The sequence below is a fragment of the Pristiophorus japonicus genome, chromosome 16 (genome assembly GCF_044704955.1).
Source record: "Pristiophorus japonicus isolate sPriJap1 chromosome 16, sPriJap1.hap1, whole genome shotgun sequence".
In the NCBI taxonomy this organism is placed as follows: Eukaryota; Metazoa; Chordata; class Chondrichthyes; family Pristiophoridae; genus Pristiophorus; species Pristiophorus japonicus.
The window spans coordinates 57,057,831-57,084,456 of record NC_091992.1 but is presented as its reverse complement, the minus strand read 5'-3'; the positions used below and the strand labels follow the sequence as shown (position 1 = coordinate 57,084,456).

Genomic DNA, 26,626 nt, shown 5'->3' with positions numbered 1-26,626 from the left:
AGCGCTTTACGACGTCCGGAGGAGGAAAAAGGTGCTATAGAAATGTAAGTTCATCCTTCCTTCCACACTTCATGTTTTGATTCTTCCATACCATTGCAGCCCCTGCTATAAACTAGCTGTTTATAATAATTAGAAAATGCTCTGAGTTTTGAAGACAAATTTGATTGTATGGCTGAAGCCAACCTCATCATGCACAAGCAACTTCTATAGATCTGCTTCAGGAGTGGAATAAAATCAGAATCTCACTGTTCAGTGCTCAGTTTTTAATCTGTTCTAAAACGGTCTTGTTTCGAATCTTTTCACACGTATGTGGAATAAACACCAAACTTCATATGTCTGAGATAATGATTTATTCAACAAATATATTGGCTGCATACTGTGTATTGTGATATTTTTGTTGTCAATTAAAATGTTTCTACATTTGCCCAGATATAAGTCCCAGTGAATCTAAACTTTACTGCATTTAAACCCTGATCAGATTCACAATATGCGACAAGCAGGCTTCAACGTAACAATCGATTTCTGATACCGCTACTTATTATTGCCTGCGCACATTGAGCTTCTGTTAGCTATGCCTTCTTGTGGAGTGCATTTTAAACCTCTTTTGTCTACTCTGCAATCTGATCTGCTGCTGTGAGGTGGGAAAGGCTATATATAGTACCTGTTTGTACGAACATACAAACATGACGGGCAGGATAAGACCAGCTGGTCCAACAAGCCTCCCCCATGCTCATGTTGGCTGGAGAATCCTGACTAGACACTTCCTACCCACAACCATGTAGTCTTCTGGGAGAAAAAAAGCCAAGGGCAATAAGGGGGAAAAAATTCTGGAAAATTCCTCTCCGATCCCCTCAGATGATCAACGCTACAGCTTATATGCTGAACCAAATGTGTTTCGGCAAAATTAGTTTTGCACAATATTGCTGTCAACCTCAGGTTACGTGAAATAGCTTTTGAACAGCTATTTCCAACAGAAGCTGGGTAAACATTTTAAGGAAGACTCTACTTTTCAAAGTGTTGACTGATTTCATCCCATATTAAGGACTCTGGGGAGCCGATTTCAGGAAGGTTACATTGACCTTGGAGGGGTTTCAGCGCAGGTTAACCAAAATCATACCGGGGATAAAAGGGTTAAATTATGAGGATAGGTTGCATAGACTAAGATTGTGTATAGAAGATTAAGGGATGATCTAACTGAGGTGCTCGATAATTAAAGGATTTGATAAGATAGGTAGAGAGAAACTATTTCCTCTGATGGGGGAGTCACGAACAAGGGGGCATAAACTTAAAATTAGAGCTATTCTGGGGTGATGTCAGAAAAGCACAAAGGGTAGTGTAAATCTGTAACTCTCTCCCCAAACAGCTGTTGCTGTTGACTCAGTTCAAGGTGCTAGATCAAGATGCTAGGAACATTTCAAAACTGAGATAGATAGATTTTGGTAGGCAAGGTATTGAGGGATATGGACCCAGGGTAGATAAATGGAGTTAAGATATAGAACAGTCATGAATGGCCCGAGGGGCTCAATGGCCTACTCATGTTCCTATATTGAAGTTTGCTGACATGAGATTGGGATATTGAATACAAAACCAAGGAAGTGATGTTGAATTTTGTCAAGACATTATTTAGGTAGCTGATAGCTTTCAGGACTCCCCATTGTAGGAAGGATATTATACTCATGGAAAACACAATAAAGATTCACGAGATCTATACCATGAAAAAAGGCCCTAGAAATTGTGACTTTTCAACTGTAACCGAGAATATTAAGGGAGATTTACTAGAAATGTTTACGATTACGAAAGGTTTGAGAGAGTAAATTGTAAAAGATTGTTTCTGTAATCCAGAATAGACTAGTATATTTCTTCCAAAGCTTCCACTTCTAATGTAATACCCGTCTACTTCAGTTCTCACTATAGAACTGGGAGAGGTAATAAAGAATTCTGATACTAATGGTTAAGATCTATTATTGGGTTGGATTTTCGGCTTTGCTGATTTCGGGCCGGTAATGGCGACGGGGCGGTAAAGTTTGCGCCCGGGAACAGTTTGCGCCTCAGTCAGCAAAATTGGACAGCTGGGCCCTGAATGTGGGGCGGAGCGCTAAGGGAGGCGTTGTACATCTCTCTTAGGGCGCTAGGCTGGCAAAGCATGGGAAAATCCCGAGCTAAACAACCGGCCTGGGAGTGCTCTGAGAGGCCTGCGGGGGGCGGGGGGGAACCCTGAAAAAACCCCACCAAAACCATTCCCAATACATAGCCCACGTCACCACATAAATCGCAAAAAAAAAGAAAAAACAATCACATTTACCTGAGGTGGACATTACTGCAGCCGGTATAGGTCGGACCGCCCGTTTTCACAGGTGGTCACAGCAGGATGCGCTGCGGGGCGTACGGCTCGGGCGGGAGTCAAAGCGCGAGCCGGTGACGCAACCAGGGGCGATGCACACCGGCTCAACTCTTCCGGATGGTACTGCTCCGCCCCCCCGATAAACAGAGCCAGAAAACCCCGGCAGGGCGCCGGTAACTGACCGCGCGCCCAGAAGACCTCACCGCCGCCATTGCCGCCCCTCCCGGGTGAAAACAGAAGTGCACATCACCAGAAAATCCGCCCATTATGTTTGTGACTTGTGCCATGATCTCGATTCCATTTTAGTACTCACTGAGACTCATACAATTACATTTTAGTGCTCTAATGCTTGCTGCAAACTGGCTGTTATTACTGGCACTCTGTATATGTGCATCACTTCCTTGTATAACAACACTGCAAATTTGCATTACCTCAGTCTAAATCCACAGTGCTATTTGGTTGACAAAAACACAATTTATTGCTAGTGAGAGGCAGTATACCCTAAATGGTAAGATTCTTAGAGTGGGGGAACAGAAAGATGAAAGAGTGTAGATATAGCTTGCAAGGGCGCATGTAAAAATGGGATTAAGGTGGAAAGAGCTGCTTCATTAGCGTTTACTGCTAGATTGGGTCAACTAGGCCTGTATTCACTAGAGTTTAAAAGAATGAGAGTATCTCATTGAAAAGTATAAAATTCTGACTGGGTTGGATAGACTGGATGCAGGGAGGACGTTTCTTCTGGCTGGGAAGTCTAGATCAAGGGGTCACAGTCTCAGGATACAGGGTAGGAAATTTAGGACCGAGATGAGGAGAAATTTTTCCACTCAGAGGGTGATGAACCTGTGCAATTCTCTACCACAGAAAGCTGTGGAGGTCAAGTCACTGAATATATTTAGGAGGGAGATAGATTTCTAGAAAGAAAAGACATCAAGGGGTATGTGGTAAAAGCGGGAATATGGTTTTGAGACAGAGGATCAGCCATGATCATATTGAATGGCGGTGCAGACTCGAAGGGCCGAATGGCCTATTACTGCTCCGATTTTCTATGTTTCTATCCTGATTGATATTTATGTGTCAAATCTGTTGTATAATCGCATCGTTTGCCAGATATGAATCCTTTCAGAATCTAAAACTGAAACCGGCAGATACCATCGCAGTGTATTTACTAAAATGTTGGAAAAGGGCACTACAGGTTGTATTGTATCATACGGAGTAACAGCTCGCAGTAGCAGCTGTTCAGAAAATATTAGGGGAATTGATGAACTAAAGGGCCATAAATGTCTTCTTAGCAAAAGATATGGACTGTCCGGCTGAGGTGGAATACTGCAATCATCGGTGCTTAATTCAAAAATTGTTTAGCTGCAACAATTTGTGATGATGCCTGTGTATGCTAAACACCTTCAGCTCTGGACGGATTTCAGTAAAACCACAGCAAGGCACACAATGGACTCCAAAATAGACATGGCTTGATGTCAAATGGTGTCTGATAACACTCCTATGACGTGCCTTGGGATGTTTTGCTACATTAAAGGCGCTAGTTAAAATGCAAGTTGTTGTTGTAGTTACGCTTTTGAACAACAGAGCCTAACCCCCTTCATTTTGAGAGTTTACATAAATCACTTGAGGCAGTATTTCTAACGGGGGTTGAGGCGGATAAACATGGAAGGTATCGTGCCATAGATTGGAAAGCAACCCCGTGGAATTACAGACTGCAGAATTCAAAGATTTTTAACCAATATTTTAAATAAAAGGCAGAACTTTCGACTTCATTGAATGGGGGGCGCAAAATGGGCGATGGCCAATTGTCCGCCCTTTAGACACTCTGCCTGATTTTCCTTTCCATTGACTTCCTTTCCATTGACTGAGCGGGTTGAATAGTGGGCGACCAATCTGATATTGACCATTTTAAGCCCCTGCCAAAGTTGAAAGATCATCGATTATAATTAATGCACCCTTATCTAATTTAACTATTTGTTAGCTTTGTTGTTAGAAATAAGACTAGGGGCACCTTCAGAAAAATGACAGAGACCTAATTATACCAGGTCTTCATTATTTCTTTGTTATTTCTGGGAGTTTCCTTAATACCTTGTGTTGGGAAGAAACATTAAAAGACAAACATAAGGCAGGAGTTGGGGTCAAAAGCAAACATTCTCTAAGCCGCAAATTACCCGCCTAATCCTCCGTTGGAACACCACATTGAAGGGGCACCCATTACGCTGAGTGTGTGGAGGCATGCCAGCCCCACTATTTGGGGTCCAGACCAACCAAGTGGCTTGGATCCCTGAAGATCATCAAATTAAAAAAGAAAAATGTTTGGAAATCAGTTCCCTTGCTCAGGGCAACTTCCTACCCCTAGTCCCCTCCCCCTCCCCCCTTCATATCAGCCTCCGCCGGACAGGCAGGTAGGTGCCGGTGATGCACCCAAAATGGCACATGGACCTGCCGGCCCCATGCATATATGTAGTCTTAGTAATGGCATTGCTACTTGCATTTGGTGAATAGGCAGTTGTAGGATGGAATGATCATAGCTACATTGTTCCACATTGCTTCCTCGTTGCTTCTGCAAATGTTCTCCCTTCCTTTTCCAAAGGTGCTTGCTTATACTAGAGACTCATTCTATGGGTATTGATCAATCTCCATATAGCTATTCCTTATGCCCAACTCTGGATTGGTAACCGTTTGATATTCCACCATTGAGTAGATCACGATCAAAATTGATCTTTTTCTCAGTTAATGTTCACTCAAACACAATTTCCAGCAGGCGTCACTGGATAGTGATCAGGACCAGGAGCTCTCTAGTTGGTTTGCCCCCTCATTAGTCCCCAGGCCCTGTGGCTGAGATCAGGTAGCTCCACGCTACCTGAATACATATGGTGTGAGAAAAAAGGAATTTTTTAACTGCTTACTATACAGAGCAGTTCTGGGCAGTAAATTAACATTCACGTCTATAAGTAAGTGTTTATATCCAGCTATGTTTTGACAATTGCGAGATGAGTTGGATTTGAATGAGCAGTTCCCAAGGCTACCCAGTTTACTTACAACAGACTTATTTAGAAGCGTAATAGAAGATACTGGATCATACTGCTACTAATTTGTCTTGAGCAATGTCTCAAGCCAGCTGGACTTTTTTTATCTACTTGCCAAGCTATGCTTTGTCAGCGAAATGCCTTTGATTCAATATACTTGGTAGAGAAAGATTTGGTAAGCATTGAAGCAAGTTCATTCAACAGGAAACTCTCATAGTCTAACAAGGCAACTATAATTACTGATTTGATGCAATTGGTCCTTACCTAGAGGCTGAAATGAACTGGCTATACTATGCCTCACTCCTACATATGTGCTTGTTTATAATCAAGTCTGATAACAACATGTCTACATGGATCAAATTTAGTGAACTTTTCATTAACACAAATAAATGACTAAATTCTATTCTCAGCTGTCTCTGGTAACTGTTAGTTCTGCTATGTTCATCAAGCTGTGTTCCTGAATCATAAAGAAAAAGAAAGACTTGCATTTATATAGCTCCCTTCATGACCACCGGACGTCTCAAAGCGCTTTATTGCCAATGAAATACTTTTGGAGTGTAGTCACTGTTGTAATGTGGGAAACGCAGCAGCTAATTTGTGCACAACAATCATCCACAAACAGCAATGTGATGATGACCAGATAATCTGTTTTTGTTATGTTGATTGAGGAATAAATATTGGCCAGGACACCGGGGATAACTCCCCTGCTCATGAAACTAATGGTCACGTAAATTATAAGGTAGAGCAATATGGGATTGTAGACTTAGCAACCAGGAATGACTTATTACATTGCAGCAATAGGTATCATCAGCCTGTCAGATCTTCCCTCGCCATTCCATTAAAGGGACATTAACTGTAGCACTGTTTAGTTTGCAAAACATACTGCTGTTGTGCACAGTTCTGTCACAGCTAATCAAAATGTTTGTTTCCATTAAGAGCGGAAATTGGCTCAAGATGATTAAGCCTTTTTATTGAGGGAACTTGTCATTCATTTAATCTGGTTTTCAAGTAGTTACAACATTAAAATAATGAAAGCACTATCTATAATTTACAAACATCTGTAATTTTTTTCTTAATGGCCCAGGTATTTTAACTGTGTAATATGGTGCATTGTCATACTACAGTGCAGTGTGGAATTAACTAAATATTCAGTGTATCCAGGGTCATTGTTTATAACTAATCTCCAATATGACATACAGCGAAGACACAATAGATTGGGACAATATATTTTGGATCCGATGACCTAGAAATTGCTTCCCCAGGAATCTAACTATTTTTTTTTCAAATATAAATCTTTTTTTGCTGTTTCTACCATTGACATGCAGTTTCTATACAGATACTATTCACACAACCTTTGTTATACTATTTGGTCGTTGTTGTCAACTATATCACTTTCCCATAACTGCTTGTCAAGCTGGCAGTGTTGGCCAATGTCTGTTCTTGACAATGGAATGTATCAATCAATTACTGGTAATAGAAGTCTTTGTGGGTCACCTAGAAAATACTAAACGACATCATCATCTTGTGCTCAATGAGGCAATTCATACTGGTCTTCAGGTCAAGTTGAGGAGCTCTTTATGTACTAACACAGTCCAAAATTGAGCATTGGTACTACATTTTTATGCAGGATTGAACCATTTCCTTTGTCTTCATGTTGAACTAACAGTGAAGCACGCTTTACTGAGAACATTTGTATCTAGTATTATAAAACATTCTATAGAAGTTCAAATTGATTTATGACTGAGATCTTAATATGGTCATAACAATTTATACACCTGCAATGTTAATGGGGTCCCATCACTCTGTTCAAGCTATCACTATACAACCAGTTCAGGAAGTATGACTGGAGGCTCATATATTCCTCCTTCCCTTTTGTTCTTTCTTCCCCTCCCCCTTTCAGTGCTGGTTAAGAATCTGTTCTTTCCGAACACTCTCCAATTCTGACGAAGAGTCATCGACCCGAAACGGAAGGAGTGTGCGGCAAACCAATCCCACCCACCCCTTCCCTCAACAACTGTCTGTCCCAGCTGTGACAGAGGTTGTAATTCCCGTATTGGACTGTTCAGTCACTTAAGAACTCATTTTTAGAGTGAAAGCAATTCTTCCTCGATTTCGAGGGACTGCCTATGATGATGTCCGCCTTAGTGCAGCCTCAAAGTCCTAAATTCCGTTTTCATGCCCAAAAATGAGAGAGCAGCGCGAAAAAGTGGCGTTGCACACTCATCCCTGGGCAGGAGCTCAGGAGGCCGACTGAATTTCCCGACGGGTGGCTGCCGCCGTGCTGGAAAAAAACCGGGACGATAAAAAAAATAACGAAAACTTCTCTGATCCACTCACACACTTCCCACTCTTAAAACTAATGAAAACATGCAGAAATAAATAGAGAAAAACTTTCCTTTTTAGGCGATTCCACCCAGGATCCGCTCTGCTCCGACAACTTTTTGCTGGCTGTGCAGCCGCCTGTTTGTACGGCAGCCGTACAAAGCAAATGTCGCGACAGAGGCATCAAAGAGGCGTTGTACGGTGGATGATGTCACCACGCGGGTGGTGTTAGCCGGCGCAGCGTTGCCTCTTAGCGCCTCTGCCAAAGAGCCGACTGAATTTAGGGCGAGATGTCGACCATCGCCTAGCCGATGACAGTAGGCATTTGCTGTCCGTTAGCCCCCTCCCGCGCGCGGTAACGGGCAGTGTACAAAAGCGAATTTTGTTCCCCCAATGTTTTATTAAAAAATTAAAAAGCAATAGAACCAATAGTGCAAAGCACAAATAATACAAGACCCACTTACCTCTCTTGTACTAGTGGCGGCCTGCACTGGAATATTTGTACAGGTTCGACCTCCCAAATCAGGAGTTCCAAAATCCGGACTTCGGCTGATCCATGGAGTAAGAAACCTTTGGCGTTGTTACCAATTAGGTTAATTTAAGGGTTAAGTCATGACCCTTATCATGCTCCTCCTGTGCTATGTGGGAAATCAGAGACACTTCCAGTATCCCTGACAACTACATGTACAGGAAGTGTATCCAGCTGCAGCTCCTGACAGACCGCATTGCGGCACTGGAGCTGCGGATGGATTCACTGTGAAGCATCCGCAATGCTGAGGATGTCGTGAATAGCACATTTTGCGAGTTGGTTACACTGCAGGTAAAGGTTACACAGACAGATAGGGAATGGGTGACCATCAGGCAGAGCAGTGGAAGGAAGATAGTGCAGGGGTTCCCTGCGGCCTTCTCCCTCCAAAACAGATACACCACCTTGGGTACTGTTGGGGGAGATGGCTCATCAGGGGAAGGCAGCAGCAGGGGTGGCTCTGCTGCACAGGAGGGCAGGAAAAAGAGTGGGAGAGCTATAGTGATAGGGGATTCTTTTGTGCGGGGAATAGATGGGCGTTTCTGCGGCCACAAACGAGACTCCAGGATGGTATGCTGCCTCCCTGGTGCAAGGGTCAAGGATGTCTCAGGGTGGCTGCAGCGCATTCTGGAGGGGGAGGGTGAACAACCAGCTCTCGCGGTACATATAAGTACCAGCGATATAGGTAAAAAACGGGATGAGGTCCTACAAGCTGAATTTAGGGAGCTAGGAATTAAATTAAAAAGTAGGACCTCAAAGGTAGTAATCTCAGGATTGCTACCAGTGCCACGTGCTGGTCAGAGTAGGATTTGCAGGATAGCTCAGATGAATATGTGGCTTGCGGAATGATGCAAGGGGGAGGGATTCAAATTCCTGCGATATTGGAACTGGTTCTGAGGGAGGTGGGACCAGTACAAACTGGACGGTCTGCACCTGGAGAGGAACAGAACTGATGTCCTAGGTTGAGTGTTTGCTAGTGCTGTTGGGGAGGGTTTAAACTAAAATGGCAGGGGGATGGAAATCTATGCAGGGAGGCACAGGGAAGTAAAAAGGGGGCAGAAACAAAAGGTAGGAAGGAGAAAAGCAAGAATGGAGGGCAGAGACATCAAGTGCAAAAATCAAAAAGGGCCACATTACAACATAATTCTAAAAGGACAAAGAGTGTTCAAAAAACAAGCCTGAAGGCCCTGAGTCTCAATGCGAGGAGCATTCGTAATAAGGTGGATGAATTGACTACGCAGATAGCTGTTAACAGATATGATGTAATTGGGATTACGGAGACATGGCTCCAGGGTAATCAAGGCTGGGAACTCAACATCCAGGGGTATTCAGTATTCAGGAAGGACGTACGGGAAGGAAAAGGAGGTGGGGTAGCATTACTGGTTAAAGAGGAGATTAACGCAATAGTAAGGAAGGACATTTGCGTGGATGATGTGGAATCTATATGGGTAGAGTTGCGGAACACCAAAGGGCAGAAAACGCTAGTGGGAGTTGTGCACAAACGGTAGTAGGGAGGTTGGGGATGGCATCAAACAGGAAATTAGGGATGCATGCAATAAAGGTACAACAGTTATCATGGGTGACTTTAATCTACATATTGATTGGGCTAACCAAACTGGTAGCAATACTGTGGAGGAGGATTTCCTGGAGTATATAAGGGATGGTTTTCTAGACCAATATGTCGAGGAACCAACTGGAGAGAAGGTCATCTTAGACTGGGTCTTGTGTAACGAAAAAGGATTAATTAGCAATCTGGTCGTGCTTGGGTAAGAGTGACCATAATATGGTAGAATTCTTCATTCAAGATGGAGAGTGACACAGTTAATTCAGAGACTAGGGTCCTGAACTTAAGGAAAGGAAACTTCGACGGTATGAGACGTGAATCAGCTAGGATAGACTGGAGAATGATACTTAAGGGGTTGACACGGATAGGCAATGGCAGACATTTAAATATCACATGGATGAACTACAACAACTGTACGTCCCTCTGTGGCGTAAGAATAAAAAAGGGAAGGTGGCTGAATCGTGGCTAACCAGGGAAAGTAGGGAAAGTGTTAAATCCAAGGAAGAGGCATATAAATTGGCCAGAAAAAACAGCAAACCTGAGGACTGGGAGAAATTTAGAATTCAGCAGAGGAGAACCAAGGGTTTAATTAGGAGGGGCAAAATAGAGTATGAGAGTAAGCTGGTAGGGAACATAAAAACTGACTGCAAAAGCTTCTATAGATATGTGAAGAGAAAAAGATTAGTGAAGGCGAATGTAGGTCCCTTGCAGTCAGAATCAAGTTAATTCATAATGGGGAACAAGGAAATGGTAGACCAGTTGAACAAATACTTTGGTTCTGTCTTCACTAAGGAAGACACGAATAACCTCCCGAAAATACTAGGGGACCGAGGGTCCAGTGAGAAGGAGGAACTGAAGGAAATCCTTATTAGTCAGGAAATTGTGTTAGGGAAATTGAAGGGACTGAAGGCCGATAAATCCCCAGGGCCTGATAGTCTGCATCCCAGAGTACATAAGGAAGTGGTCCAAGAAATAGGAGATGCATTGGTGGTCATTTTCCAACATTCCATGGACTCTGGTTCAGTTCCTATGGATTGGAGGGTAGTTAATGTAACCCCACTTTTTAAAAAAGGAGGGAGAGAGAAAACGGTGAATTATAGACCGGTTAGCCTAAAACGGTGGTGGGGAAAATGCTGGAATCAATTATTAAAGATGTAATAGCAGCGCATTTGGAAAGCAGTGACAGGATCGGTCCTAGTCAGCATGGATTTATGAAAGGGGAAATCATGCTTGACAAATCTAGAGGTTTTTAAGGATGTAACTAGTAGAGTGGATAAGGGAGAACCAGTGGATGTGGTGTATTTGGACTTTCAAAAGGCTTTTGACAAGGTTCCACACAAGAGATTAGTGTGCAAAATTAAGGCACATGATATTGGGGGTAATGTATTGATGTGGATAGAGAACTGGTTGGCAGACAGGAAGCAAAGAGTGGGAATAAACGGGTCCTTTTCAAATGGCAGGCAGTGACCAGTGGGGTGCCACAGGGTTCAGTGCTGGGACCCCAGCTATTTACAATATTTATTAATGATTTAGATGAAGGAATTGAATGTAATATCTCCAAGTTTGAAGATTACACTAATCTGGGTGGCAGTGTGAGCTGTGAGGAGCTAAGAGGCTGCAGGGGGACTTGGACAGGTTAGGTGAATGGGCAAATTCATGGCCGATGCAGTATAATGTGGATAAATGTGAGGTTATCCACTTTGGTGTTAAAAACAGGAAGGCAGATTATTATCTGAATGGTGACAGATTAGTAAAAGGCGAGGTGCATCGAGACCTGGGTGTCATGGTACATCAGTCATTGAAGGTAGGCATGCAGGTACAGCGGCAGTAAAGAAAGCAAATGGCATGCTGGCCTTCATAGTGAGGGGATTTGAGGATAGGAGATGGGAGGTCTTACTGCAGTTGTACAGGGCCTTGGTGAGATCACACCTTGAGTGTTGTGTGCAGTTTTGGTCTCCTAATCTGAGGAAGGACATGCTTACTATTGAGGGAGTGCAGCGAAGGTTCACCAGACTGATTCCCGGGATGGCAGGACTGACATATGAGGAAAGATTGGATCGGCTAGGCTTATACTCACTGGAATTTAGAAGAGCGAGAGGGGATCTCATAGAAACTTATAAAATTCTGACGGGACTGGACAGGTTAGATGCAGGAAGAATGTTCCCGATGTTGGGGAAGTCCAGAACCAGAGGTCACAGTTTAAAAAAAGGGGTAATCCATATAGGACCGAGATGAGGAGAAACGTTTTCACCCAGAGAGTTGTGAACCTGTGGAATTCTCTGCCACAGAAAGTTGTTGAGTCCAGTTCGTTGGACATATTCAAAAGGGAGTTCGATGTGGCCCTTACGGCTAAAGGGATTAGGGGATATGGACAGAAGGCAGGGGTGGGGTACTGAGGTTGCATGATCAGCTATGATCATATTGAATGGTGGTGCAGGCTTGAAGGGCCGAATGGCCTACTCCTGCACGTGTTTTCTATGTTTCTATGGAGGGGTCGTCTGAAATTGAGAAAATGTTCCGAAATCTGGACATTTTTTTTAACTGACATAGTGGTATTTTTTCAGAATTTTGCAGTAATCACGCCACTATTTTTTAAAGACCCAGCGGTAAAAAATCAGTGGAAACCGCGGTCGATCCTCGCCAACTTTACTCCGAGGAGGATTACCGCCACGAGTCGGGCTTTGGGAGAGGGGAAAACACACCAAAAAAATAAAAAATCACAAAACATTCACAAGACACTTCACTATCTAATCGCTGCACAGGAATTAAAAAATAAAAACTTTAACTTACCTTTTTTGCAGGTCTTCATACTTACTGCTGTCCTTGGGGCTGCAACGCAGGTTTTTCTCGGACGTTTTTTTCCACCCAGAATTCGGACGGCCGAAGGGTTCCGAAATCCGGAAATACTCAAATCTCGGCCCAGGTGTTTCTGGATTCGGGACGTCGGAAAGACGTTCCAAAATCCGGAAATACCCAAAATCCAGAAAACCTCGAGACCGAGGCCGTTCAGATTTCAGAGGTCGAACCTGCTTTTGGCACCAGTGTGCTGAGAATTTCAGTGACACCTGCAAATGTGTATTGAAGCGACAGCATGGACAAAACTGGCAGTTTGGTGCTAGATTAATAGCAGTTTGTGATTTGAACTCATGTTCAAAGAATTGGATTGAGAATGTCCAAACACAGTTTGTTTAGAATTCTTACAGCTATCAGAGAGAATCGGGGATAGATTTAAGCATAAGCAGTATTGTTCTAACTCGTTGCATCATCTAGCTGCTTATTATTTAATCAAAACAATTAAGCATAAGATCTTGATGGTTGCAATTCAGTGAAATTACTGATGCAATCTGTACATGAGTCATTTTAAAATCATATCAACTAAATCCTCATAATGGGATGGTACAAAACATTAAGGGAATGGAAAGTGACATTCAAAAGTGTGTTTCTTGAGTAACTTGTGCTATTTACTATGGAAGTATGATTCAGCCACATTCATGGCTCCTGCTGATGGCTAAGCTAAAATTCAAACTTATTTCAGAGATAACGTCATGTGGTTCCACTTGTCCCACTAGTTCTCCACAACCTGTGAGACAATCAGCTTTAGAAAGGCTGTTCTCCAATGACAAAGCTGGGAATATTGGCCACCTCCGCAGATAGACACAATTACGGCCATTCTTCAGCATATCTTTCAAATCTTGAAAATCTGAATAGCCAGGTTCAAGATAAAGTGAGTGCAGTTGTTCAGTAAAATGGAATGATACCCATCACTTGCTTCCAAATAGTTGAGCTATGTAGTGCTTGGTTTCCTAGTTTTACATATTAATGATGTTGAATTGTGCCTTGAAATTGAGCTCTTTGAATATCAGCATACAAGAGTTGAACATGTTCTTACGAAATTCTCTTGTCTGCTATTTTAAGAGGTGTTAACCAATTTAATAAAAATGGGTTAGCGTCTCCATTTAAAATACAGGCAAAAGTCTCTCTTGCCTGCTGGCTATAAGAGCATCAAATTAAATCAACCTTGGCTGCCTTGCCTAATTTATAGTGGGCATGACTCCACAGTATAATTCAGCATTAAATTCTCAGCCTCACTTAGAGCCCTCAAGTATGGCTGGTAAAATGTCCCACTGGTACTGTAAAAAGTCCCAGTGCTGCATTAAGTGAGATCTTCGATAGTTTAGTCTAGAATGGAAGTTTACCTTGATTTAACCTGTGCCATATCTGACATGGGATTGTTCAAACTTGACATTGCTCAAAATTGGAAAAATGCTCCTTTCTGGAGCTTGGTATTATCTGTTTTATTAAAACAAACAACTTTCATTTATACACCTTTAACAACAGCAATGTGTATTTATATAGCACCTTTAAGGTAGTGAAACATCCCAAGGCACTTTACAGGAGTATTGTGCGACAAATATTTTGGCACTGAGCCACGTAAGGAGAAATTAGGGCAGGTGAACAAAAGCTTGGCCAAAGAGGTAGGTTTTAAGGAGCATCTTGAAGGAGGAAAGAGAGGTAGTGAGGTGCAGAGGTTTAGGCAGGGAGTTCCAGAGCTTGGGGCCCGGGCAACAGAAGGCACAGCCACCAATGGTTGAGCGATTATTATCAGGGATGCTCAAGAGGGCAGAATTAGAGGAGCGCAGACATCTCTGGGGGGCGGGGGTGGGGGGAGGGCGGCTGGAAGACATTACAGAGATAGGGAGGGGCGAGGCCATGGAGAGATTTGAAAAAAAAGGATGAGAATTTTGAAATTGAGGTGTTGCTTAACCAAGAGCCAGTTTAGGTCAGCAAGCACAAAGGTGATGGGTGAGTGGGACTTGGTGCAAGTTAGGACACGAGTAACCGAGTTTTGGATCACCTCTAGTTTACGTAGGGCAGATTGTGGGAGGCTAATCAGGAGTGTGTTCGAGTGTGTCAAATCTAAAGGTAACAAAAGCATGGATCAGGGCTTCAGCAGCGGATGAGCCGAAGCAAATGCGGAGATGTAGAATAATGTCCCATGGAGCTTCACAGAGACATAATCAGCTGAAAATAGATGCTGAGCCAAAGAAGGAGATATTAGGAGGGGTGACCTTGGTCAGAGAGGGCTTTGAGGAGCATCTTAAGGGAGGAGAGGGAGGTGGAGAGGTTTAGGGAAGGAATTCCAGAGTGGTGGACCTAACTGGCAGAAGGCACAGCTACCAATGGTGAGGCAAAGGGTAGAGTGGAGGCACAAGTCGGAGGAATAGAGAGTTTGAGGGAGGCGGGGAGGTTGTGGGACTGATGAGGTAACAGAGAAATGGCGAGGTGAGGCCATGCATGGATGTAAACACAAGGATCTACACACAAATTTACCATGAAATATATTTTGAAATGTGTTTACATGAACTGTATGCCTTGTAATAAGATGTTTTGCTGATTTTTCTTCCCCCAATTTATGCTCCACGCCCTACATACCCTGTATTTGAGAAAACAGACAGCCCACTCTGAGGACAGTCGTGTCCACCAGAAGGTGCACAAGGGAAACATAATCTAATCTCCCTTCATCCTGTGGAGGGAGACACCTGGCCTCTGCTTGGAACTTTGCAGCAGCGGAGTGTGGAATTGAACCTCCATCCTACTCTTCTGGCACTATGTATTACTATCCCGAACATCAAAACATTTTACAAAACGTATTCAAGACTGTGCTTAAAAGGAATTGACTTTTATGGTATGATTATGTGTGGAGTATCAGTCTATTTCAATGCACTTTTTATTTTAAAGCATTACCACTGATACATTCAGATACATGTGGTCTTAAGCTAATATTATTTTAGCTATAAAAGAGAAAAAAAACTCTTTTGCACTGTTATCCTGTAGTAGAATATTGCTGAAAATATACACGCGTTCTAAACTAGTGCAGATTGTGTACTCAAATATGTATTGATGTGGACGAGGCGATGGTGCTTCTCGACTAGAATTCCACTTTACACTGTTCGAATTGGAAACCAGCAGAGATGGAGGGGGTTGTAGCAGTGCTGTAAGGTTACCCCATTTCTATGAAAGGAGATTAGTGCTATGCAATTCACATAGCATCAGGTTTGCCTGCTTCAACTTTTAATGACGTGTTTCATCGCATATGCATGAAAACGATTGCAGAGATGGGTGTGCGCACTTGCTCTACTTCCAGTGATGAAAGGTGTCACACACTCCCTCTTTTCTATCAATAATTTACAGTGATCTGAAAATCTTTTATTGAAATGCAACACGGATGCTTTCCCTGAGCTGACGTGCGGGGTAACTGAGCCCCGCTCTCTGTACGAGGGACAGTGCGACTTCCGTGCCCTAGATAGGTTGGTGGTTTGAGAATTGTGGCGGTGAATGCAGTGAAATCAATACACACTGAGCTGATTCCCCGAATGAAGACGTTTTCAAAAGCCAGTTTCCTCCCCAACTCTGTATCATATTTCCGCGCTGCGAAATGTTCAATCCCCATTTGAAAACGTGACACTGACTTAAGGAATATTCAGCGCTAAGGTATGAGAAGGAGATAGACGTCAAAGAACACGCTGTGGTTGCAGCGCTGAAGATAAACAAATCCCCACCCCCATGACGTTAGCAGAGGCTCAATAACTGTTTTGGAGGTTTAATTTTAGCAAACATCTTTAGTAACAATTGGATGAGGATCTATGTTGAAAAAAAATTATAGAACTACTGGACAGATAATGGTTATTGGGAGCATCTCTCTTTTACCTTTAACCCGTATCAATCAGACAAATAGCAGGCGAGAGCGAGTGGCTTTTAAAATTCCGATTTGCTGCTGTACTCCTTCTGTGCATTTGATCAGCCCCTGTTTATTCGGCCATGCTGGCTGAGTTCTCACTCGCTCAGTCAGTAGCAGCATTTCTGTGTCAACGAGATTAGTCATGAGGAATAAAATGACTGTAAAGCTAGAAGAAAGTTAGAGGAGGTCTTGCTCCAGATGACAGGAATGGTATTCAGTGGTGACAACAAGCTACAAGAACAGCTCATTAGTTTCCTGTACTTTGAGGTCTGGAGCTGTACAATGGGAATCGGAGGTGAGCAACTGCGTTCTTCATCCTTGGCCTTTGTTCCGAACGATGTCTCTAAACCAGAGGACTGAAAGACGCATTTTCATTTCAGTGAGAGAAGTAGGAGCAATATGGCATCTACTACCGGACTTTTATTCGCTTCGTCAAATTCACTTTCTTTGCAAAGCACCTGAGGGCGAGTGACCTGAAGAAAATGCACATTAGAGATTTAAGCCAAGCTTTAGTGCTTGTAGATCTTAAATCTAGATTTAGAAAGGAAGCGCAGACTCTCGGTTGTAGTGTCACTTGCACTGAAGTTTTTTGTAGCTAATTTCGTTGCGAATTTTGATCCTGTTTTTGTGTGTGTGTCATTCAAGTTGAGCGGTTCGGAGGATGGAGGCAATGTTACATTTCTAATTATAGCGCCAGGCAGGGACTGGCTGCTGTATTGGAAGGAGGATTTAAGTCCCATTTCCGCTTGGTGAGCTGACAAGTGTGCGCTGTCCTGTGGATAGCTGTACTTATGTGAGGTGTTAGTAGCAGTTGTGTTACATGGGACAGCTGGCAAAGCAAACCTTTTTTTTCAATATTTAAACTGCCACATTTCAAGCTTTTCTCCAGTGAGACTGCCATAGACCGGGAGCTGCAGACATTTGTTGGCCCTATAGGCGGACACATGTTCAGGGGCTGTATTTGGTTATGCCTGTCTCATCTGACCGCCATAGGCGATTGTCATGACAGATTTCCGAAGGGATCAGTGAAAGATCAGACCCACTCGGCCGTTCGGCGTTAATCATTGCGAGCAGTCAAGGCAGTTCCGGCACCCTGCACAGCGCCTCGTGTTACTGCACCACACCTGGTGAGACCGGGATATTACAGCGCCTTGGAAACTTGCACCTTGTGATCAAAGTCTTATCAACACCGTGGACAGCAACCCGAGAGCTGCTGCTTTCAGCACCGTGGACAACAGCACCGCAGGAGCGCTCCTGCTTTCAGCACCGTGGACAACGACAAATCGGAACAGGTGCCTGCTTTCAGCACCACGGACAGCAACACAGCGGCGAACTCTGCTTTTAGCACCACGGACAGCAACACAGCGGCGAACTCTGCATTCAGCACCACGGACAGCAACATATCGGCAATAGCTCCTGTTTTCGTGGGCAGCACAGGGGAACACCTGCTTACATCACCGTGGACAGCAACACGCGTGCTGTGGTCAGCACCTCGAATGGTAATACATTCTGTGGACATTTGGACTCAGTCGTTGTACAGCACCGGACCGGTTAAAGTTAGGGGCTGCAAATTGTGCAGAGCTTCTAGATTAACGGCTGTGGCGAGCGTGGCTGTAACGGATGAGAGAAAGCAGTTGCATTCGGAGCTGAGCACAGTCATCCACATATTTAACCGTGGAGTTTGGGACTGAACGGTAATACTTTCTGGAGTAGTGGAGTTATTGAATTTAGTATTGTAATCGGTAATGCATGTGAATAACCAGCGGAATCACGGAACTGCAGGGACTATGCATCCCATAGAGTAGCAGTTCATTAATTTAATGCTGGAATTAGTTCCGTACGACCGTATCCACCAGATGCCACCTACTGATTTCAATAGAGTGGACAGCATCACGCTTTGTAAAACGGCAGCGATTTAACTGAATTCCGGACTTTCGACACTGCCTGGCTCACTGGAAAGGTTTAGGTAAAGCTAAAATTGCCGCCGCGCTCTTACAATATTGCATCAGTAAGGCTCGGGTATAATCCGAACCTTCTTCCATTAACCTGTCACTTTGGATGATCTGATTGCGGATAGTCAGATTGAATCAAACTGAAGTCCTGTGCTTTCTCTCTTATTTCCCTTGCAGAGTTGAAGTGCTAATTGGATCATCATCATGCACAATCACGGCGATGGCCTGGCCTCTCCTCGGGAAAGCTGTACAAATGGCTGCGGCCGGCAAAGGCAGGACAGTGGCGCCGAATACAATGCCGAGGAGGACCACGCGAGAATGGAACCGGCGCTGGTGGTGAAAAAGGCCAACCGAGAGATACTGGACCATGAACGGAAAAGAAGAGTCGAGCTCAAATGCATGGAGCTCCAAGAGATGATGGAGGAACAGGGGTAAGTAAGTGTGCTTGGGGCATTAATGCTGCATACAAGTCTGTAAGAGAGGGAACCCCGTTAAAGTTAGTTGTAGAAAATGTGTTCGGATAATTTAAAGGTAGGACGTTTTCTGGAAAGCACTGATTTTTTTTTAAAAGAAGGACGTTTGGGGCACAGCTTCCAAACGGCCGGCTGTATGAAATAACTCCGGAATTAAACCCAACCGTACATAACTCTGCCGGTAATCTAAAGTAAACCCCCCACATACAACATTTGCACTGGTCTTTCCAGAAAGTGATTCCATTCAGATCGCACCGCGGGTGAGAATCACAATGTTTCTATTGGATTGTTCGATGATACAGATAACTTAAACTCGTTAAAACGTCTGTCTGGGTTAAGGTTGTTGCTGAGCAACCGAACTGTAATGACCACCAGCGAGGTGGGATTTGTAAATAAGAAAAGCGTGTTCAGTTGGGACAGTTCGGCAATTTCCGGTATGTTGTGACATTTAGCGACCTATTTTTTTTTTCTGAAGCAGCCCGAACCTGTTTATCCAAGCATTGCACACTCTGTGATGCGTCATAGCCTTGAGGGAGAGAGCGAGGGGAAAAATCAAAGACTGCATGTGATGAGAACAAACGCTGTGAAATGTGGTTTCGTTCTTACAATGTGTCCGGTTGAGAGTTTATTTGCATTGCCTGATTAGAAGTTCGAGGTGACTATCAAATGAGGCACTCAGTGAGTCCCCTGCTGAAGGCAATTCCAAGTGCACAGCCGTCAATGCTTTGCTTTAAGTTTGAAATTATAATCCTTCTATCCTTGTTCATTAAAACATTAAGCAGCTGCTTGGGATTTAATATCTTGTCCTAACAGTAGGCGGGAGTTCAAACTACATTACCTTTGAATTCTTTGATGATTGAAACATTTAACCTTCTAGGAAACATTTTCCTGCACCTTTTGCCCGACATAAATGCAAATATATATACATATAAAAATAAAATAACTAATTTAATTAATTGCTCATCATATTTTATTTCTTAAAACACGTAATGTAAGCTCAGATAACATGAAGGGAAGTGAGTGATAATAAGCAGCATACTGTACCGCCTAGAATCCCCTGCTGGCCTCTCGCAGCATGTGATGGTTCCATTGTGGGTGCCACAGATTGCCAATTAAAACTGCAGCAATTAAAGAGCTATCCTAATTAACTCTTGATGCCCTGGCAACTTTGTGATTTATTGCATAATTAGTGAGCTGGCCCCATTGCATTAATCTCCTTTAGGTCTGGTATCGGGAGCATACGTATACGTCACCTCCAATTCCACCTCAGATATTTGTTCTCCTCTGGGGTCCCTCTCAGTGTGAGGTACGGTCACTTTTACTTATAAACTGATTGCAGAGTGAAAATCGAAGGGCTGAAGTAATTTGCTATCCACCCACAGCATTGGTTAATGTGTTTAACTGCTCAATGCTGTAATTGACCTTTTTTGAATACTTTGTATCCCTTTCACAATGCTCAATTTAGACTGCAAAATCAGATCCCGCTGGGTCACTGTAATATCCAAATACACCGCATTTTACAGGGATCTAAATATATGTAAAAGTATTTAAATACTTTTGCAATAAAAAAAGTAATGAAAATCTTTGTCTCAATTTTATATTGTAAATGGATTATTCAGTTGAACGCATAACTGCACAACTAGTGGAATATTACTTGAATAATATTTAATAATAAAAACCACTGAGCAGACAGGTTTAAATTATAATGAATATATTGGAAGGTAAAGATCATATTTTCTAATATACATTGTATGACAACCCCAGGTTAATTGCTTACAAGCTAAAAATTGTGATTTGAGAGATATGTATTGCAATATACTTTGCCATGTATTTATCACAAAATAGCCTTCATTGACCATTTTTTCTGTACATTCAATACCCTAGACAGACATTGTTGTTTCTTATCAGTAGTTAGCAGGGATTTATTGTGATATCGAGTGCATAAATGTGATTTTTTTTTATCAACTATTATTAGCATCATTCATTCTACATCGAATACATCTACATTATAGTTTTAGCTTTAATTTGCTTTTTAACAAGCTAAAATTACATGGCCCAACAACTTTGCTCATTTGCATTAATCTTCAGGGTTGGCCATCATGCGATTCTAGCATCTTAAATTTAGATAGGAAGAACTTTGTTTAGTTGCAGTAAAAGCATTTAAACCTACCAATATTGTGTTTTGAAATCTAACTGAAAGAGCAAGAGACCTGTGCAATTTGACAATGTTGTGGCATAAATGGAGCAATTGTTGCTCAGTGAGATGTAGTTTTTAAAAAATTTATTCGTTCATGGGATCTGGGTGTCAGCAGCATTTATTGCCCATCCCTAATTGCCCTTGAGAAGTGGTAGTGAGTCGCAGCCTTGAACCGCTGTTCTTTGCAGTGATTTGGTACAACTGAGTGGCTTGCTAGACCATTTCAGAGGGCAGTTAAGAGTCAACCACATTGCTGTGGGTCTGTAGTCACATATAGGCCAGAGCAGGTAAGGATGGCAAATTTCGTTCCCTAAAGGACATTAGTGGACCAGATGGGTTTTTATGACAATCCGTTAGTTTCATGGTCATTAACTGAATTTAAATTCCCCAATTGCCATGGTTGGATTTGAACTCATGTCTCCGGATCGTTACTGAACCTGAATTACTATACAGGAGCATAAGCACTGTGCTACCATTCCCAATTTGTTACTGCTACATGATCTATGATTTAATATAATCTACTGCATTACAGAGAATAAATGTGTAGATATTAATTCAATGCCACACCAAAGTGTAAATTTCCACATCCATTCTATGTGTTACAATGTCTTTTTTGTTGGTAAGGGTTCCTGTGAACCAAACAGGATTTGAACCCATCTTGCAAAATGCAAGTATTTATTTTCCATCCAAATTTCTCCCCTCCTGCCCCTCTCCATAAGATACTGTCATTGGAGGGCGCGGTTACACAGACAGTCTGTGCCTCCAGTATTTCACCTGCATGCCAGTCTATGCAACTGGTGTGGGGTGCGGTAAGAGATTGTGACATGTCTTGGCCAATTCTTATGCTGTCTCAATGCACCATGTTAACAAGCTACATCCCATTCAAAATGTGCATAACTGTATACAAAGCCTCTGAGCATTTTTGTTTCTCCAATATTGTATATCCCCTTTAGCTCAATGCAGAGCAACTCGAAATAGTAGGATGTAGGTTTTCACCTGCAGTTCTCCAGAGGATGAGATATGGGTCTTAGTTGTTGTTACCAGTTAATGAGGGCATTTATTTAGGAAGGATTTTTTTCAGGCACCAATGAATTTCCATTGCATTAAAATCAGTACTAATGGATTTTGCTTCATGCAGATGGTTTGATAAACAGGATAATTTAAATCCCATCAGGTGGGATTCCTGGTTTAATTTTTAAAGTAGTAGTTGTTGACTCCTAAATGAGTTATTTAATTTCAGATATCAGGCTGAATTTTTGGAAACCACCCACAAGAGCTGAGCCATATATTGGTGGCCAGTATGTGATGTGTTGTGCAGATTTGGGTGAAAATATGTGCCTCTGAATTTTACGTGAAAGTGTATCTGAGTTTCTAGCTCTATCAACGAAGGTATTTCGCTACAGGAGAGCACTACTGTAATAGATTTTGGAATGAATGGGGACTAATTTTTAGATGACAAGATGGATTGAAACCAACACAGAGGCTAGATTCCTTTTTATTTTGGTTCTGACTTATGGAAATGCATCACTAAATGGGAGTTTCTAAATCAAGCTACTAAGAAATCCACACAGGCAGAGTTTCTGTTTGTCCAGCATGCAGTGCACACATTTTCCCTCATAAGGAAATGCCTAAGGCTAGACTGATATCTGTCATTGTACCTTTTAAATAGTAGTTGCTGCAACCTAAATAGTTCTGACTGAAATCATTGTACAAGGAGGGCCGCTAACCAGAGGACACAGATTTAATTCTCAAAAAATCCAAAGGTGAGATGAGGAGAAATTGTTTTATGCATCGAGTTGTTATGATCTAGAATGCACTGCCAGAAAGGGTGGTGGAAGCAGATTCAATAGTAACTTTTAAAACAGAATTAGATATTTATGTATAACAAGAACTTTTCAGGGCTGTGGGGAAAGAGATGGGGTGTGGGACTAATTGGATAGCTCTTTCAAAGAGCTGGCACAGACATGATGGGCCGAATGGTCCCCTTCTGTGCTGTAATCTCCTCCAGCCCCACAATCTCCTGAGATATCTGCGCTCCTCTAATTCTGGCACCTTGTGCATTGCTGTTTTTAATCGCACAGCCATTGGTGTGCCTTCAGCTGCCTGGGCCCCAAGTCTGGAACTCCCTCCCTAAACCTCTCTGCCTCGCTACCTCATTCCTCCTTTAAGACGCTCCTTAAAACCAAGCACTTTGACTAATCTTTTGGCCATCTGCTCTAATTTCTCCTTATGTGGCTTGGTGTCAAATTTTGTTTTATAATAGTCCTGCAAAGTGCCTTGGGACATTTTACTACGTTAAAGGCATTATGTAAATACAAGTTGGTATTGTATGATTCTATGATGAGTGCACTTTACTAACTTTGTGTGATCCATTGTGCAATTTAAATAATTTTGAACATTAAAGTCATTTTTTAATACTATATTTAAAAATATTTAGATATATATTCTTTGCAAGAGTAGTATGAATCTTTGATGGGGAACTTCTCTGTCACATAAACCATTCTGATAAGTAAACGGCATTACATGCATTCATCCTGATGATAATGTGCCATGTGAGTGCTCTATATTGAGTTATTAAACTATCTGTAACAGAAAGCTTGCATTAGGTGAGAATAGGGGTGTAAACATCTCCTGTTGAGCTCCTCAGGCCTGGGGCTGCTGGTTGTAATGAGAGATGTTGCAGATTCGATTTAAATCATTAATTACAGGTATAAGTAATTTTTAAAGATAATAATTAAAGGGCAAATCAGCACTCACTAAAAAGGGACACAAAGCTAACTATGTAAAATGAAAGAAAGAAGTAACAACAAGTAAAGCTTCTGACAATCACCTTACACTGTGGTTTAGTTGGTAAATGTGCTGTCCAGTTTGGGACTTATCTATACAAACAGACAGGGCATCAAAAAGGCATGATTGTGGTTATCAGAGGAAGGGTTTGCTGTGATAGGCTACAACGCACACAGTCAAGGCTTACACATGAGAATGGCTACTTGGGCAAAGTGCCAGAGGATGACGACAACAAAAGCTAAATCCTGCGGACGCTAGAAATCTGAACTAAAAACAGAACTCTCTGGAAATGCTCAGCAGGTCAGGCAGCATCAGTGGAGAGAGAAACAGAGTTAACTGCTCGGGTCCATGACCTTTTGTCAGAACCAGAGGATGACTGGTGTCTGGAAGTGTATTCTGATAAGGGGTCAATTCCTTGAGGGGGAAATCACATGTGCAGCTTTGCCAAGTTCCCTTGTTTCAAGCATTTGCATCTGTGAATCCAGTTCCAGCATTGTTAGCAATTGTGCTTTTGAGTTCTGTTATTCAATTGGTATCAATCTACTCTCTATTTATATTAATATATAAATGTTCTTATTAACAGGATTACCATTAACTGGTGCACACACATGAGTTTCTTGGTAAGGCTGATTGGAGAATAGTTTCTATTTTGTTGATAGTTTTTTGCCCTCCATGATTAGAACAACATGTCATCACAAATAGATTTGTTGAAGACCTTGTAGAGAATGAATGAAATTCATGCTGTTACTTCCGAAAAAGCTGTATCCCAGTCACTTAGAAAACATGTCTTATTTGAGATGGTTCAGTAACTAACATAATGACTCACAGTGATGTGCCATTTCTATCATCAGACCTGAAGAGTTTCAATAATATTTGATTTGCACAATTAGTATGTATTTGTTTTGCCAATTTCAAGAAAATAAGTAGCAAAATTAATCCAACTTGTTATGTATCACTTGAATTTTTGAGACCTAGCGATTTGTACAATCTCTATTTAGTAAGATCATTGAGCTTCGCTTCTGCTAACTCAACCCTACATCCTAAGGAGAAATTAAGCAGAAAAGTGTAGGTATCTAGTTCTGGCATAGTTCATCACTTTGTCTCCAACTTTTAAATCATTTTTTCCCAAAATAACAACAACACTTCCAATACTCAGGCTTTTAAAACCTAAACTTGGTCATTACTTGGTTGATCCCATCTTCTGTCTTGCTCTCTTCAGCCTTGGTCGTGCCCTGTAAATGGGTCTTTTCCCTGCATCTGCCTCATAATTGAAGGTAAATTAAGTAAATGGAAGAGTCCAGTTTATTTGATTCAGGATATATTTTTGACTGCAATAAAACTGCACAACAAACACCAAATATCAGCTTGGCAAAGTTGGTAGCACTCTCACCTCTGAGTCAGAAGGTTGTGGGATCGAGCTCCACCATGGCGTCTAGATCAACACTTCAATGCAGCACTGATGGATTGCTACATTTCAGAGGTACCGTCTTTCAGATAAGACATTAAACCGAAGCTCAGTTTGTCAGCTCAGCTGGACGTTAAAGATCCCACAGTCCTATTTGAAGAAGAGCAAGAAGCTCTCCCAGTGTTCTCATCGTTTATTTACTGTTTATGAAACATTTCTGTTTACAAGCGGGCTCACATAACAGTGACTGCACTTCAAAAATAATCAATTGGCTGCAACATGCTTTGGGATCTGCTGAGAATGTTATAAGATGCTTTATAAATACTTCTGAATGATAACCTCTGAGTGATCTTGAGCAATCTCCCTAAACGGTGTAAAAATATAGTATTAAAGGATATGGGGATTATGGGGATTAGATGGGAAAATGCAGTTGAGGTCGAATGGCAGAGCAGGTTCGAGGGACTGTATGGCCTACTCCTGCTCCTATTTCTTATGTTCTTATAAATCTTGTATATAGAAACATAGAAACATAGAAAATAGGTGCAGGAGTAGGCCATTTGGCCCTTCGAGCCTGCACCACCATTCAATAAGATCATGACTGATCATTCCCTCAATACCCCTTTCCTGCTTTCTCTCCATACCCCTTGATCCCCTTAGCTGTATATGAAATAACATATTATAAATACAGCTGTAAATAGTTTTATTAAACACTATGTTTATTTAGTTAGTTCAAATAAATGAATTTGTTAATCTGTGCAATACTGTGAGGGAACGCTGCACTGTCAGAGTTGCCATCTTTCCGATGAGACGTTAAACCAAGTCTGCCCTCTAAAGTGGGCGTAAACGATCCCATGGCACTATTTTAAAGAAGAGCAGGGGAGTTATCCCCGGTGTCCTGGCCAATATTTATCCCTCAATCAACATAACAAAAACACATTATCTGGTCCCAGCAGATTGGAAAACAGCAAATGTAAGGCCTCTATTTAAAAATGGAGGCAGACAAAAAGCAGGAAGCTATGGACCAGTTAGCCTAACATCTGTGGTTGGGAAAATGTTGGAGTCCATTATCAAATAAGCAGTAGCAGGACATTTGGAAAAGCATAAGTCGGTCAGGCAGAGTCAGCATGGATTTATGAAGGGGTAGTCATGTTTGACAAATTTGCTGGAATTCTTTGAGGATGTAACGAACAGGGTAGATAAAGGGGAACTAGTGGATGTGGTGTATTGAGACTTCCAGAAAGCATTTGACAAGGTGCCACATAAAAGGTTACTGCACAAGATAAAAGTTCATGGG

General features: G+C 42.2%; 1 protein-coding gene across 5 annotated transcripts in view; it reads left to right on the top strand.

The window, feature by feature from the left end:
• LOC139226519 (serine/arginine repetitive matrix protein 3-like) overlaps positions 1 to 26,626 on the top strand; it is a 1,009,807-nt gene that overhangs the window by 637,139 nt on the left and 346,042 nt on the right. For all 5 annotated transcript variants that reach the window (XR_011587274.1, XR_011587275.1, XM_070857353.1 and 2 more), the window contains one exon: positions 18,648 to 18,901. Coding sequence is in view for 3 of the 5 variants with exons in the window: in XM_070857353.1 (XP_070713454.1) it covers positions 18,675 to 18,901 (227 nt within the window). In the remaining 2 variants the exon portion in view is untranslated. The remainder of the gene's footprint in view (positions 1 to 18,647; positions 18,902 to 26,626) is intronic.